A 17,249-nucleotide genomic window follows, 5' to 3' on the forward strand; every position below is an offset into this window, starting at 1 on the left:
GCAGATAGCCCCAGAGGACCAGGCTCTGTGAGAGCAGTACCAAGGACTGTCCTAGACAACTGCATTTGGAAGCAGCTGATGCAAAATAGAAATCCTTCCTGGAAACATACCTCCCTGACTAACTAACAGGCAAACTCGGGGTCATCAAGGCCTAGACAAAACAAATTTACTTCCCTTTCTCTGAAAAGAAAAAAAAAAGGAAATTGTGGATGAGTTTCAGCTATCTGCCAATGTTATGGAGAAGAAATGAACATGGGAGTCACCAAGTCAAAAACCAGGAAGCAGAAAACATCCAAAAGGAGAATGCCAAAAGGAGAATGCAAGCCTACTGGCCAACCTTTAAGAGCTACAAAAGGACGAGGTTCTCTTGATCCCTGGAGAACTTAAGGAAGCTATTTCATGGCTTCTGGGCCTACCATGAACTTCTTTTTTTCTTCTCCCCAGTATGAAGACTCTTGGTTTTATCATCATCCAAACAGTAAATTCTCAATTAGGATCCTCCTGGGTTACCAGTCCTTGTAATATCAGTTTTCAGAGTTGTACAACCACAATGTAATATAAATAAGAATGGTACAACATCCACTTTGGGAGAGTGGAAGTAACTCAACACTATTCCAGAAGTTTCCCCAATTCCATTTATGTCAAATCTTTGGTCAAGGAAATAAACTTAAGTGTTCCATGTGATGATAAAATCTTTTCTTAGTGACACAGATTACAAACACAGTTTTTAGGGCTAAAATTCATTTATTATTATTTTAGTGTTTTAATTCTTATCATTCACTAAGTAAAATTATGAGAGCTTATTACTTGTGACTTGGATATGTGATTCTTGCTTGAAACATACAAACAAAAAAAGAAGAGGAAAAGAGAGAGAAGAGGGAGAGGCAGAGAAGAGAAGGAGGGAGGAAGGGAGGAAGAAAGGTAGGGGGCAGGGAGGGAGGGGACAGGGAGAAGGGGAGAAGGGGAGAAGAGGAAGGGAAAGGGAGGGGAGGAAGAAGAGGGTACACTTGCTATGACTTTTTTACCTACTGACCAAACAAACAGCTTCTGTAACTAGAAACTATTGTCATCAGGTAGTGAAAACCTAACATTTCAAGAATATAAAAAGGTTCAGCCGGGCGGTGGTGGTGCACGCCTTTCATCCCAGCACTCGGGAGTCAGAGGCAGGTGGATCTCTGTGAGTTCGAAACCAAGCCTGGTCTACCAACCGAGTTCCAGGACAGGCTCCAAAACAATACCGAGAAACCCGGTCTCGAAAAAAAAAAAAAGAATATAAAAAGTTTCAATGCCAGGTGTGACACGTCTTTAGTTCCAGGACTCTGAGAGGCCGAAGAAGGCAGATCTCTGCGAGTTCAAGGCCAGTCAGAGCTACACAGTGAGACCCTTTCCCAAAACTACTTTTTTTCCCCAAACTCCTGCTGCTATTTGGAGGAAAGGGCTGTCCAATGTGTGGATGAGGATGAGATTGCCTCCTGAAAAGGAATAACTTTATAACAACCAGAATCAAAGGGAAAGAGGTCAGAGAACAGTAAGATAAAATTATTGTAAAATGGTGAGGTGCTCAGAGGAGCACTGATTTTAGGGAGGCATTAAAAGCAAGGCAGGCTGGTTAAGGACTCCTGGAAGATTAAAAGGACTGTCCTGGGCATAGCCTCTTTCTTAATTAAGTTACCACAATAAGATACAATATGGCCGCAAGGAATCAAGCACAGATGATGCAAACTAAATGAGGTGTAGTGAGCAGATAGCACCTTGAAATACCTCCATCCTAGAGAAGGTTACTGTGAATTAAAATGTGTGCCTTCACTAGGGAAATCCATCACTTAAAGCAATTGGAAGGTAAATTCTTCAAAGCAAAGAACTGGACATAAAGCCTATTTGTTCCATTCGTGTGGTTTGTAAATCCAATATTATTGTAAATCCAGTCAGGCAAGTCACAGAAGAAATACAAATGGCTACTGCACATTTGAAAAAAAAATAAAAAGGAAAGAAAAAACATTTGAGCTCACTAGTAACTCAGGAGACAGAAGTTGAAAGTAAGGCCATTTTCCCCTCTGACATTAGCAAAGAAAGAATGGATTTCTGTAGCAACCTCTCTACCCAGAGAGTGAAGGGAAGGGCAAGCATGCTTTACATTCAGAGTGAACTGTACATTGGAGCCCTTTTGGACAGCAACTCTACAGTACTCATTAAAATTTAAAATGCTACATCCACACTTCTGGGTATCTATTCTAGAAATACCTACCCTAGTTCTATCATGGTGTCTCTGAGAACTTAGTAGCAACTGAAATGCACAGAAGTGGAGACAAGGATGAATAACCACACATGAAGCCACTGCACAGAATCAGGAAGAGCTGATGCTGGCACGGACGGCTATTTAGCACACACTGAGGGAAAACAATGCACCTGCACAAACCACATAGAAGTTCCAGCTCTTTTACAACCGTAAGCGTGTGCAAACAGAGACTAAAAGGGTACTTTTTGAAAGACGTTATCCCTGGGAGAGGTGGAAAGAGAAAGGGGTGTGCTATTTCAGTTTGTAAAGATGCTACAAGTCTACTTTTAAGAAAGAAATCACATAAAGGGGAGTTACGAAGGTGCGAGGCTGATAACCTGAGAATCCGTCGAAACAGCAGGACATCTCGCAGAACTCCTGGTGACCGTGCATCATGGCCACCCTATGACTTCACCAACGAAACCTGCTCTGACCAGTGGGCTGGTAGAAACCCCCTTGACTTTGAATCATTTTCATGGAAGAAAAGAAAAGATAATAGTTTTAAGACAACATACCTACTTTCTCCTTGGACAAGTAATATTAGAGGAAATTCAGTTAACATTTTTCTTGTAAGTTTCCATAGGCACTGACCCAAACCAAAGCCACTGTCAAAATAGTAACAGACTCAGATCTCATTTGCATCTTTCAACTACCTAAAATCACATTCCAACCTAGACCCAAATCTAACCTATAAAGTTCAGGCCCACAACTTTAAAAACCAAGGTCTTCCTTTCATCTGTTACAGAGGCTGCTCCAATGTGCTTTCCTTTTTATTCTGTTTAAAAAGGAATATCCGTTCATCTCCAAATGGAGCTCTCAAAATGACTCATTCAATCAGGGTTTTAAGCACATCACGGAATTAAGAAAGGTACAGTATTAATGATCATTATGCTGTAAAATGTCCCCTCTCTAATATGTCTATTAGAAACAAGCTCACCAAATTGGAAGTTTACAAAAAGATAATCAACTTAGTAATACACCATCACTTGCAAAACAGAAAAGCACATACAGTGCCTTTCCCTAATGCACTAATAAGAGACAGTCTTAGGACAATATTTTCCAGGCTAGAATGTACTTTCCACTCGCCCTAATAATAAACCTATGCCCAGATGGGAAATGTAACCCGAACTAAATAAACATGCTATAGACGATGAGCAGGCAAGCCAGAAGGTGAGCTAGCGAACCTGAAATGCATCTGCAAGCTAAAAAGGAATAATTTATCCAATTCAATAGATACGATAGAGAATATAAAACGTTAGATAACTGATGGCCACACAGTGATGGTGGCTTTGGTTTGGGTGAGCACCAACTGTAGGTCAGAGAGGAAGGCCAGTGGGTGCTGCCAGAGGAGAGCATTCATGCACTCGTATACAGAAGGTGAAGGAAAGGCATAAAACCACCAGTGATCCTAGAGCTGTCCGTCACTCTCATATAGCTGACATAATGGCAAAGTGTGAATACTCTGTTCCTGGTGACAATAGGTGATCTACACAACTTTCTTAGAGTGATATATAGCCTAAAATTAATTGCCTCAACCCAAGGTATGGAGGAGGGAATGAGAAACAAAACAAAGAGAAAAACGGAAAAGAAATGCTGCATGAATATGAAGTGATTCCCTCCCCCAACACCCACACAAAGACAGCAGTTTCTGACAAGAATGTTCTTGGCAAAAAATAAAATTATAGGAAGACTTCAATGAGAAAAAGGCAGTTTGATGTGTGGATTACAGGCAATATCACGTGGTATTTTTCTTAAAAGGACCATACTAATATCACTTGTCTTTTAAAACAATATTATATAAATAACATATCTTGGGGACCACAGAGAAAAGGTGAGCAGATGTGCAGTTTCCGAGTGCAGAGCCCACTGCTGGATGTATTTGAAAATGAAGCCCACTGAGGCAGCTTACCTTGGCACTGGAAGCCTTGTTTCCCAAACCCCCTGAAAAACAAAACAAGAACAAGTAACTTAGCATCCTTTTCATTGAGACCACATTGTAACAAGTTATATGAACAAGTATTCTACAGGGTTTCAAAGTCTATACTTGGAGCCCAATGGCTTGATAAAAAAAAGGTGCCGAAGTATCTAATTTAAATGAACATGCACATTCATCTTTTTAAAATAAACAAGTGAATCTGTCTATAGATGACCGCTGAACTATTATCAAGCTTCTCTCTATTCTTTTCTAGTTTGTGATTGATTCTTAAATTTAAAACAAGAACATGACTTTATACTCAAAATTCTTGACTACAATACTTGAATGACAAAATGGAGCTTGTGGTTTTAAAATGGTGGTGGCTTACTTTTATTCCTGAACAAAGTAATTTTTTTCTCCCTAAAGACTACTAAAAAGTAGCTTGTTAGAAACTTGTTTCAAACAGTATGTATCTAGAAATTGCCAAATGGCACCACTGTCTACATTTAATTTTGCCTGAAGGCACCCAATTTGATAAAACATCACTGCTATTGCTTGCATTTGAGATTATCCGTGATCTAATTTTCATTGAGAACCAATGACATTCAAAGCATACACTGAGACCACTCCCCACCTGTAATTCATTCTAGAGAATTGACTCAGTAAACAGACAGCCCTGATGTGGATATTTGACTATAAATACTGTTCCAACAGAATGAACTGCATCAAAATGTCCTCAGAGGTAGCTCAGAATCTCTTGCTTTGCATAGCATTTTAGTTTACAAAGTACTCCACATTCCTTTATAATTATCTTAAAGTCATCCCCCCCCAAAAAATTAAATCCAAGCATAGCTTTAAAATACCAGTGCTAAATATTGAAATAAAACTGTAAATGAAAGACTCACAGAAGCCATAATGAAGGAAAACAGAGAAATTAACCCTATGCAAGATGATCTTGGTGGGGGATTCCCTAGCTGTCCAACTGGCTACTTTCAGATTAAGGGAAGTACTTGCTTGGGGTCTATTCAGAGTAGAAGAGAGCAGGAATCTTTACTTCCACATCACAGTGCACCTGGTGACCTGAGGACCTCATCAGCTCACCGGGCACTGATCCTCTGGGCAGTGATCGTGCAGATTCACTAGTTAGCTTGGTAATAATGTAAGTCCTTTTTCTAACTTATCTACTTCCAGCAGAAGCAATCAGCAGTCTGTCCCCCTTTGAACAGAATCTCAGAGTTAACACAGGAGGCTGCAAACTGCCAAATGTAATATCCTCTCTTTGCCCTTAAGTAGCCTTATCTACAGTTACCCGCTCCTTGAGTTCGATTGCTTCAGACGCTAACTACATTATGGAAACTGTAGCGTGGCTGTGTTGTTCACCAGTGTGCATTGTTGAATGATTTCTTAAAAGGAAGGAAAAACCAAGCATCTTATTGGCACCCCGATGGTGGGATTCCCCCTTTCATTCTTTTCTCTATATGGCATGGACTCAGAGCCATCCATCCTGTATACATTCGGAAACCCCAAAATGTATCGTGCCAGCCCGGTGACCGGTTGATGTCTAGGCGCTCTGTCACCCCCTTGCAACTCCCCACCCAGGAGGGAGCTAAGGAGTCCCAGCCATAGCTCTTGCTTATAAGGAACTTCTTACTCCAAAAACATGAAGACGCGTCAGGGTGTCAAAGTGGTGGGAGGGAAGGGGGACTGGGTGTTCTGTTAGTTCCAGATTGCTAAACATTGGGATTTGGGGGCACGGCGGGAGGGGTTCACTGACATTTTGAAACTCAGATGAAAGCTATAATTCTCACCAGAAAAAAAAAGCATAAATCTGCATAAACACAATCTCACCTAGTTTTTGCAGGCTCCAGAGAGACCCCTGAACCCTTCCATATATCAAGCCCCTCAGTTACCAAGGCTCCGCATTCACTGGAAATCACCTGAACGCTGACACCTTTAGCCATTACAGTATTTGTCTTAAATAAGCCCTCTGTCCTCATCAGCGGGGTTACAAATCTAATCTCCTGTTGACAGGGTCTATTTTAAATGACTCCCTCTGCCCTCTGCCATTTGCCTGCTGGGTTAGCCTCCCCCCCCCCCCCACCCCCACTGCAAGCTTTCAACAGTTTGCTGCCTCCCATCTCTCTCCCTCCCCACCCTCCCTCCTCTGGGCTCACCCAGAAAAGTCAAAGTCTCCGTGCCCAGTAGAAACAGCCTACAGTAGGCAGGGACCCAAGGTTCCAGTGGAGTCCCAGCCTGACGCGAAGCACAAACACTCCCCGGAACGCGCCCAGCCTGGCTCACCAGCAACTTGGAGTGGAGCGCAGCGGCTCCCCGCTACTCGGGGCGTGTTTGTCGCGCGCCTTGGGGCCACTCTGCCTCCAGCCTTCTCTCCTTCCCTTTTCCTTCGTTCCCATCGGGCCACACTGGCCTCTCCGCTTGACTATGGGGAAGACCAGTGTGCCCCAGAAGAGTAGAGGGGACCACTCCACCCCTCCCCGCCATCCGTGTCACCCCTTTTCTGACCAAGAGTCCCTTCAGGGCAGGGCATGCGAGGCATCGCCCGGCCACTTCCCAGGGAGTGTCCCGCGTGGGTGCGCGCCTGTCACTCCAGGCGAGAGTTCGGACTCCGGCCAGGCACTCTAAGTTCTTGGAGGAGTCCTGTCCGTGAGTGTGTGGACTCGCCTGGGCTTGGAGGCGTCCCCGAGCTCCAGTCCCCGGGCAAAGGTGGCTCCCGGGTCCCCCGGGCAACCGCGCGCACCTACCAGATGAAGTCGGTGCAGTGGCTGCAGAAGGTGGGTTGCTTGAAGAAGCGGGCGATGAATTTGTGGTCCTTCACCTCGTGCACGTTCTTCTGCCTCAGCGCCCCTTTGCGGGCGAAGCGGTTGGCCACGTCCTGAGACGCCGTGGAGTCGTTGGCCGGGTAAACGTCAGCCATGGTCCCCCCCAACCACCTCTTGCCTCCGCCGGGGAGCAGCAGCCGGGGAGGGCCGGGGTGGGCGGGGGCGGCGGCCGAGGTGGCGGTGCAGAGGTGCGGTGGTGGCGGCGGCGGTGGCCGGGGAGAGCCGGGCCGGCGCTGCGCTGCTCGGAGCTGGGAGCGAAGCCGCTCTCTCTGGCTCTCTCCGGCTCTCTCGCTCGCTGGCTGGCCCCACGCTCACTGACAGCCAGGCGCCCGGCGCTCGCGCTTCCTACTCGCGGCGGCAGCAAGAGGCGGCCCGGAGCGGCGCCGCCCACTGCGCATGCCCGGAGAGCTAGCGTGTGTACGGGTGCACGCGCGCGCGCGGGCTGGAGTGGGAACGCGCGAGGCGGGGACGCGCGAGGCGCGATCCTGGGGCCTCTTCCCAGCGCTGCGCTGCGCCTCACGGAGCAGGACAGGCGTCCTCGGGGCTCCCTGTGAGCCCAGCGAATAGTCTAGGGCGGCGGTCCCGGGGAGGCCCTGGAGATGCCCAGCCCAGGAAGAAGCCAGGAGGGGCGGGTCCTTCTCCTCCGCCGCCTACTTCTTTTCCTCCCTTTTCCTCTGCTTCCTCCTCCCTCTTTTTCTCCTCCTCTCCTTCCGCTTGTCGTGCCGGGCCTCCTCCTCTTCCCACCTTCCTCCTCCCACTCCCGCTTCCCTGCTCACACTTTCCTCTTTCTGGGATGGAAGTTCTGTCCTGGAGAAACCAGGCACGGGTCCCCGATGCCACCCTCCTTAACAGGTACATAGGCAACCTATTCTCAAGTTACCTGGACTCACAGGCATTTCTGGGTCTTACTGGCGTTTTATCAGCCTCTACCGGTTTTATCAGCCTCTTCCACCCGACTAAAATATCACTCTAGTTTATGCTACTAAAATGCCCAAACTCTAATCCTCACTCTGTACAGAGTAGGTAAAAGGGAGCGGGTTTGATTGACTGATCGTGGGGCCTTTTACCTACCTTCGGTCTTTGACCTGCAGTTCACCTGCATATTGTATAGATTTATATGACAGTCATTATCACCCGGTAAAACGCATGAAGACTTGTCCTGGTTTGTGATCTCATTATTCATTAGCTATCAGAGCTGTGGTGCCCCATGATCAGGCTCTCTTGATTTTACATGTCCAGATCCTTAATTTAGAAATCGTTTTGAATCCTAAACTAATTGCTGAGATACTGGCAGGTGTAGAGTTCAGCCAGCACATTTGTAAATTACCAAGTGAAGCTACTTGTGAAAGAGTAGCTGAAATGCATCTATATGCAAAGGCCGCACACAGGGCTAGGGCGCACACGGGGCTGGGCCGCCTGAGTGCCTGCTGAATATTTATTAGGCCTGCCTCGAAGATTCTAGATCTCTGAACAGAAGCAACCATCTCCTAGCAAGCAGTTCATTGTCCCACTATGCCCAGGCTGGCCCCAGACTCGAGGCAATCCTCCTGAGTTCTTGAGTGCTGGGATTACAGTCACGAGCCATCACACCAGCTACATTATTGTTGAGATTCACTAAGTTCACAAAACAGTTTCATGAGCTAAATCTATCAAGAAAACACATACTTTAACTCGGAACACAGCTGTACTAGCCAGTGATCCCAAGAGGATCAGGAATTTTAAAATCTCAAGAAAATTTCTAAAGGAAGAAAATTGTCTAGGACACCAGCTTAAAGAGTATCCCATAAACCATGAAAGATGATTTTTTTAAATTACCTAATTGTGACTCTCGTTGGAAAGGCAGCTTTTACATTTAAACAAGTGTAGGCTACTGACTGACCGTCAGTAGAGCAGGCCCACGGCTGACCCATTTACAATCTGGTGAGCCAGTGTCTTATGGCTTATTGCTATGATGAAACACCATGACCAAAGGCAAGTGGAGGGGAAAGGGTTTATTTGGCTTACATCTCCTGAGTCACAGTTCATTGAGAGAAGCTAAGACAGGAACACAAACCAGGAGAGAACATGGAGACGGGAGCTGATGCAGAGGCCACGGAAGATTGCTGCTTACTACCTTGCTCACCATGGCTTGCTCAACCAGGACCACCATCCCTGAGTGGCATCACCTACAATAGGCTGGGCCCTCCACCATCCATTACTAATTAAGACAATGCCCCACAGGCTTGCCTACCGGCCAATCTGAAGGAGGCGTTTTCTCCATTGCCACCAGCTTGTGTCAAAACGGTGAGGCTAGCCAGCACAGGCAGTGCTTGGTGTCAAGTGATATTTTATCTGGGTAGAAATGTCAACACTTCCAAGCCAAGGAAGCAAGGAGGGGATAGGTAGGAGAAAAATAAAGAGCAAAGCGCACTAGGAAAATCGATCAAATTCTCCAGAAAACAATATGGGCATCTCAAGCCAGCAGTGTGTACTCCTCGATGATTGTAGAGGGAATGGGGCACAGTGGAATGAAACCACAGCCCCTCACACAGCCACGTTTGCCTAGGACAGGGGTCTTCCTCAAATGTTTACTAAAGATGAACTTTTTTTTCTATGTCCCTGAGGCATTGAGGGTGAGGTGGAGAGAATTGGAGGGTGGGGTTGCTGCCTTTTCTTGAGTAGCCTAACAGGGAATCTGTATAAGAACCAGACAGGCTGGGAAGCGGGCTGACATCTGTGCAGAGAGGAGGGGAGTGAGTGCTTTTAACTGTGAGTAGAGAGGATGGAGACAGTGTCTCTTTCCTTTCACGTTGCGGCTTTGCCTGCTTGCTTCCGTCCTTGTGGGTATGGAGAGAAATGGCTAACTGGAAGCACATTGATTGACAACTGGGCTGAGTGTGATTACATTAACTACCTTCCTTTGAGCTCAATTGGCCCAGAGAGGGCAGTGCACCTGGAGTGGAGAATTGCCCGTGACTAAGACAGCTACTCTTCTAGCATGGGATTGGTCAACTTGCACTCCTGCTAGCCACCTGAGAAGACCCCCATGGTGGGGCTGAATGGAGAAGATTAAGGGAGAGAACTCTAGGGGAGGCAGTACTCAGCCAGCACTGGTGATTATGTTTAATCTGCTGTTTCATGGATACGAACAGGAAACGAGCTGAAAATGGTAGTTGGAACATAGACCTTGTTAGAATCCCTGTCTCTCCTGGCTTTGAGGCGTAAAGTCAATGCCCCTTGGAGAGAGGTGTCATCTCCCTAGAGGCATGGTACTAGGGTCAAAGTCAGGGTCTTGAACTGACGGTTTCAAACTAGAGTGGTTTAGGTAACATCAGTGGTCTTGACTTGCCTCACAGAACCTATTCTAGGAAACCACCAGGTCTGCTTTCAACTGAGCCATTTTCAAATTGGACAGTAGGAACTTCTTAAGTACTGAAAAATCCTGTCACTGAGATTTATAGTAGCCAAGATGAATTAATCACTTAGACTTTTTCAACATCCTATAGAAAGCTTGGGGAAAGGTAAGACAGCAGATTAGGATGTATAAGCAAGCAGATAGTTAGATTTATGTGAGTAGGAGGTCCTGAAGCAAATAAGCCAGGGTCTAAATGAGAAGGAGAAGGTAAGGGCCAGAGGTCATTGTCGGTGGAGCTTAGAGAGCTGGTGAGTCAGAAGCCTCCGTTAGAGGTGAGTCCCATGTCTTCCAGACACAGTAGAATGAGAAGCAGCTAAAATCCAGGTCATACACTCCTCAACAAGGCATGGACCTCTGTCTTCACGGGAGGAGTGCCATTTTTTTAACTCACAGAAAGATATCATGGAGGTTACAAGAAGTCCCAGTGAGCATCCTATTTGATTCTAATTGGTGGCATGTGACCCGAAAGGTCCTTTGGGTCTGGCCTTTTAAGCAAGCCTTCACTTGAGCCTCCTCTACCTTGCAGTGTTACTATCACCCTGCGGCTCAAGTGGAAAGCTAAAGCACCTTCCCACTCATCCCTCCATTCCGTCCCCTCACCCAGTCTAAGAGGTATCCTCCTGGGGGCTCTACAATCTGGAGAGATCTTAAGTTTGTCCGTGGGTCCCACCCTAGTGTATGTCCCACCATTATCTCCTTCCTGGACCACTCCAGAACCACTGAATTCTGCCCTTGTACCTTTTAAGTCTAAACTTCACAAGTCTCCATCCTTTGTCAAGTGCCTCTGTTAATTCGTACATGTGTATATGTGATTGTGTGCGTGGTATGTGTGCGTGGTATGTGTGCGCATGTTCAGGGGCATGTGTATGTGGACGGAAGCCAAAGGAAAGGTTAGGCAACCTGCTCTATCATTCTCTGCCTTATTTTCAAGGGACAGGGTGTCTAACTGAACCTAGAAAGAGGCTGCCAGTCAGCACGCCCCATGAATCCTTCTGCCTTCATCCCACACACTGCTGTAGTAATAGACACACCTGGCTATCGGGTGCTGGAATTTGAACTCAGGTCCTCATGCTCAGAGTTAAGTAAGCACTCTTAGCTACTGAGTCATCTCCCCACCTCCCAAATGCACCCTTATAATCTACTTTATGCTCTGAAAAAAGTAAGTGTAAAGATGCCCTTTATTTATATAGGAAGAAATAGAAATGCTGATTTCCCTTAAATTAAGCCATAAATAACTCTGCCAAACAAAAGTACAATTTTCTGGAGGAAGTCGCTATGGTTTAAATGAGATTTGTGCCTGAAGAGTTCATGACTGGAAGCTCATCTGAGTATGGGGATGTTGGGAGGCAGAGGGACTTTTAAAAGGTGGGGCTTAGTGGAAGGTAGAGATTAAGTCTTGAGACCCACCCTGGAGAAGGATTGACAGAGGTCTTCAGTGACATGGTTACTTGTATGAGCAAGATATTTTAAACTGAGATCCCAACATGTGTGTGGTCCCTTCTACACATTACTGTTTCTTTTAGTGTTTTTCTACTATCTGTGACACAGCCAAGCAGGCCTTTTACCAATTGAAGCCATCCAACCATAGACCGGGACTGTTAGCCTTGAAAACTAAGCCAAATAAACTATCTTTCTTTATATAATATTTGGCCTCTGGTATTTTGTTACAGCTACGTAGAATAGACTAAGAAAATGTGCAAGGTAACTCAAAAGTCCAAATAAAGAAACAAGTGAGAAGACACATCTTATCAGCTGTTATTTTAAAAAATCTATGTAAAAAAGCAGACGTGAATGTCTTGGCCAGAAAGTTTCTCAATCAAGATTTCAAGGAGCTGGAGAGATGGCTCAGTTAGTAGGGTACTTTCTTTGCAAGGATGTGAGGGCCTGAGTTTAATCCCCAGAAACCACATTCAAAATGTTGGGCATGGTAGCATGTGCTTTTGTAATCCAGGAACCAGGGAGACGGAAACAGGGGGATCCCTGAGGTTTACTAGCCAGTCAGCCTAGGCTAAGTAAAAAAAAAAAAAAACCACCTTGTAATAGACAACACCTGAAAACCAAGACTGAGCTTGACCTCTGACCTCCAGACACTTATGCTTGCCCATTCTCAAATATGCTTGCACATACAAAGAAATAGAAGATCTCCAATCCATCTCATAATAAGACAAATGGAAATTAAAACCATACTGAATTGTACTGTAACTTAAGATTTGGGCATAGCTTAAAAATGTGAGGAACACAGTGTTTCAGTAAAAGATATGTGATAAGGAACTGTGCCAACTATCATTGGTAAGCCATAAAATTGTTGCAGAAGTTGTTTTAGTTTTTGTTTTCTGTTGCTGTGATGAAATACTCTGGCCAAAGCAACTTCAGGGAGAAAGTGTTCACTCTGGTTCACTCTGGGCATCATCCACTGTAGTGGAGAAATGAAGGCGGGGCTTGGAGCAGCTGGACACATCCCACCACATCCCACCCAAGCTCAGGAAACAGAAAATGAATGTGTGCTATTGCTCAGCTCACTTTCTCCATTTTGATCCCAGCCAGGAAGAGATGCCACCCACAATGATCCATCTTCCCACCTTAATTGAGGAAATCAAGATAACCTCCCTTAAACACGCCCAGAGCTTTGGCTCCCAGGAGGCTCTAAATTCTGTCAAGTGGGCAATTAACCATCATGGACACAATACAGAGAAATCTGACAGTAACCACTAGAATTTAAAATACTCCAAATATTTTGACCTAGCAACTCCACTTCTAGAAAGGTACCCTAAATGTGTGTCTGAATGTGTACAAAAAAGGCACATTGGCAGCACTGGCATCGGTAACAAGTCAAGAGACTAGTTAGATCAACTATGATGAATTCATATGCTGGGAATGAATTGCAGCTATTTAAAAATAAATCAATTATACACACAGATGCAGAAATAACTTCCAGATACATGAGTGGAGAAGCAAAACCAGAAGTGTGTATGCTAGCACTTTTTAAAGAATCGATCTGGGACTGGGGGTGTATCTCAGAGATCTCAGAGCAGGGCTCTACTTAATATGTGCAAGGCACAATAAAAAGGAGAGTGAGAAGATAGAAAAGGGAAGTGTGTGTGTGTGTGTGTGTGTGTATGTGTGTGCGTGCACCCGCGCAAATACATATAAATATAATTTTAAAATTTTAATGAGTCATTTAGGATATAGAGAAAGCCAGATAGAATTGAATGAGAAGTTTCTACCCTGATGGCGAGTTTTCATAATGCCAGAAGCTTCCCCCAGAATGGCTGGGGAAGAAAGTTGCCAATAATCTTACCTATCCCTGAACCCTGTGAGCTACAGTAGCAACCTACCAGCAAGACGTGCCCACTGTTGCAATAGTGGCATGCCTATTACAGGTGTAATCAACCAGTTTCTGGTTGGATTTGAGGCTCAGCACAGAAGTGCATGCTTGGTGCTATAATACTGGTTAAAGACCCATGGATAAGGAGGCCATGGGCTCTAGGGAAGAACCCACTACTACTGTTTTGCTAAATGGACTCCCAGTGACAACTACCTAGGAGCAAGAGGAGGTCCCATGGATGGAATATAAAAAGGCTTGCATTTCCATTGTGAAGTGGCATGGCTCATCATCCCCCCTCCCCCACCCCTCCCCCTGCAACAGGACCCCAGTGATTTCCTCAGGTTTCCGTTTATGTCTAATTTAATTGAATGGAAGCAGGCACTTACATTATCTATTTGCCATCCTACCTGGGGAGAATATCTGTCCCTGCATATTACTTGAATCTTCTAGCCTGAGCCAATGGCCTCTGTCCCCAAAGGAAGTAACATAATTAACAAATTGAAATCTTGCTTTGCTTGTTGCTTTTGAGACAAGGGCTCCCTGTGTAACCAGACTGGCCTCAAGTTCACTACGTAGCACAGGCTAGTCTTGAACTCCTGGCAGTTTGACTACCTCAGGCTCTCCGAATTCTGGAATCAGGCATGTGTACTACCCTGCTAGCTAAAATTTTTTAACGATTTCTTTTCAAGTATATATAAAAAGCAGTTGAGAACGCTTATGCAGGTAGAAGGATCGGGAGATCAAAAAGACTATCTCAAACAATAACAGCAAAAACTGAAACAAAACACATCTCTTTTTTTTTATATGTTGTATTGGTGGTGGCTAGCTTTTTTTTTCAGTGTCAATTGGCTGCAACTTAGAATACCCAAGAGAAGAATCTCAGTTGAGGAATTGTTTAGATCAGATTGGCCTATGAGCATCTGTGGGGCATTATCTTGATTGTTAATTGATGTTGGAAGACTCAGTCCACTGTGGGTGGCACCATCCCCTAGGTCTTGAACTATATAAGACAGGAGAGATCTAGATGAGAGAGAGCAGGCAACATGGGTGTCTTCATTTCTCTCTGCTGCAGATGTCATGTGACTGTTTGAGTTCCTGCCTTGACTTTACTCAGTGATGGGCTGTCACCTGGAAGAATAAACAAAATAAACCGTCTCCTCCCTTAAGTTGCTTTTAGTCAGAGTGTTTATTATAGCAGAGTGTTTATTATAGCAAGAGAGAAGACACTAGAATGTTGGTAACAGAAAGAGCAAATACAGAAAAACTCCTACCAGGAAGAGTCAAGGCAGAGTCAAGTAATACTTGGTGAAGTACCCTACCAGGAGTGTATGTTCAACATGGATGACAGAGATAAATCAGTGACACATAGGGATAGCCTTCCCTCAGGGCTGTTTCACAGGTATCCATGGGATAACCACAACCTTGTTCCTCTGATATATGTGCAACATTACTTGGCATACTGTACAATCTGCATTCTTGTCTCTGGCTGACCATCAAACTAGAATGATAACACCTCCCAAAACCTTGGACTCTGTCCAAATGTCTGCAGTATGTGTGGTTCTAACAAGCAGGAAGATCAGGCAGCAAATTCAGAAGCAGTGTCTATAAAAAGCAGTGGCTGAGCACTCTGTCCTCTCAGGCAATGCTCTAGATGGGGGAAGAGGAGTATTCGAACAGAGCACTTCCTACAGGGTGGGGGAGGGCAAAGTTTGCTTGGAAGAACTTTAAGGCAAGCAGGAGGGTTGGGTTGGTAACCAAATGACTCTGTTGGTAGAGTGAGTGTCTACCAAGTAAGCGTGAGGACCTGGGTTCAGATCCCCAGTGCCCTTGTAAAGCCATGTGTGGTGATGTGTATCCATAACACCAACATTTGATGGTTGGAGGGTGATGGCAATAGGCAGGCCCCAGCTCAGGGAGAGGCCTTGTCTCAAAAAATAAAGTGCAGAGCAAAAGAAGACACAGGGTCTTATCCTCCGGCTTCCATGTGCACATATGCACGAAATATAAAGGAAATCCTTCCTCTGTGGACTATCACTTGCCTTCAGCTTAAAATAAGTGTGTGTGTGTGTGTGTGTGTGTGTGTGTGTGTGTGTGTGTGTGTGTGTGTAGGCCAGAGCACACATTCCTCAGGTACCATCCACCATTCGTTTTTTAAAGACACAGTCTCTACTAGGATCCAGAACTAACTAATTAGGCTAGCCTGTTTGGTCAGTGAGCCCAAAGATCTGCCTGTGTCCATCTCACCAGTACCATGCCTGACTTTGTATATTGGTTCAGGGATCAAATGCAGGTCCCTGTATTTGCACAGCAAGGACTCTGCCAACTGAGCCATCTAAATTTTTAAATCTGTAGTTTTAAAAGGCCGTCCTCCATAGGCAGAAGTGAGGAAAGTCACCTTGTGTGTCACAGTCCCTGTGTCACTATCTTCTGGAGCATCCACAGCAACCCCAGGTAGGTGAGATAACAGCCTCCACCGAGGTACAGGGCAAACATCTTCTGTCCAGTGGCCCAGAAGTGGCCTTAAGTGTTTGCCCAGATGATAAGCTAAATCAAGCCAACATCATTTGAATCTTTAGATATGTTTGCAGAAAGACTGCATACTTGTGTCCAAAAGAATTCACATACAGGGGTTTTACTAGATCTGCTTCGTGACTCTAATGTGAATGAACTTAAACTGAGATATCTTAAAATTTAAAAATTAAAATACTTACCTATTTGGGGTGTGGTGCAATGACCCACAGCATGCACGCGGAGGTCAGAGAACATGCTGTAGGAAGGCAGTTCTTTCTTCCTACCATGAGGTGACAATTGGACTCAAGTCACCAGGCTGCATAGCACCAATTTTATCCACTAAGTCATCTATCTTGTCCCAGGAGAGATTGTTAAATGGAACTCTTAAGACTGTGTAAACATCAAAACTTTCCAGAGAACTTTAATTCACTCAACAGCTGTTCTAGTTTGTAAGAAACACCAAAAACCAGATGGGGAATAAAGGATTTCTTTTACCTTACACTTCCAGGGTACATTCAGAAAAGTCAGGGCAGAAAATCGAGGCAGGAACCTGGAGGCAGGAACATGGAGGGAAGCTGCTCTCCCTGGCTTGCTCAACTAACTCTCTTATTCAGCCGACCTGCCTGCCTAGGGATGGCACTGCCCACAATGGACTAGAGCTTCCTGTATCGATTAATAATCAAGAAAATGCCCCTCAGAAACTTCCCCAGGCCAGTCTGATAGTGGAACTTCTTCATCTGAGGCTCTCCCTTCCCAGGAGAACCTAGGTTGTGACAATTTGACAATAAAAACTAGCCAGCATACCCGTTTTATAAGCTTAATTAAAGCTTGGAGATGTTTACTTAAGTTTTAACTCTCCTAAGCCGGGATAGCTCAGTGGTAGAGAACTGTAATGTCTATGCAAAGCTCTGGGTTCCATCCCTAATACTTTATTAAAAAGGTACAGTATTCTAATTATTTTATATCAGATACACAAATATATAATATGT

At 45.1% G+C, this 17,249-nt stretch overlaps 1 protein-coding gene across 2 annotated transcripts in view; it reads right to left on the minus strand.

Annotated features, from left to right (window-relative positions):
• Nucleotides 1–7,621, minus strand: part of Prkca (protein kinase C alpha) — a 380,485-nt gene extending 372,864 nt beyond the window's left edge. The window contains exons 1-2 of one of the 2 annotated variants that reach the window (XM_005069988.4): nucleotides 6,953–7,617; nucleotides 4,185–4,216 (exon numbers count right to left, since the gene is read on the minus strand). In XM_005069988.4, coding sequence (XP_005070045.1) covers nucleotides 4,185–4,216; nucleotides 6,953–7,125 — 205 coding nt within the window. In that variant the 5' untranslated portion in view covers nucleotides 7,126–7,617. Of the gene's footprint in view, nucleotides 1–4,184; nucleotides 4,217–6,952 lie in introns of both variants that reach the window. The other variant, XM_040749986.1, reaches the window with a different exon arrangement.
• Between the last annotated feature and the right edge of the window lie 9,628 nt (nucleotides 7,622–17,249).

This window comes from Mesocricetus auratus, unplaced genomic scaffold (genome assembly GCF_017639785.1).
Source record: "Mesocricetus auratus isolate SY011 unplaced genomic scaffold, BCM_Maur_2.0 Super-Scaffold_100007, whole genome shotgun sequence".
Taxonomy (NCBI): Eukaryota; Metazoa; Chordata; class Mammalia; order Rodentia; family Cricetidae; genus Mesocricetus; species Mesocricetus auratus.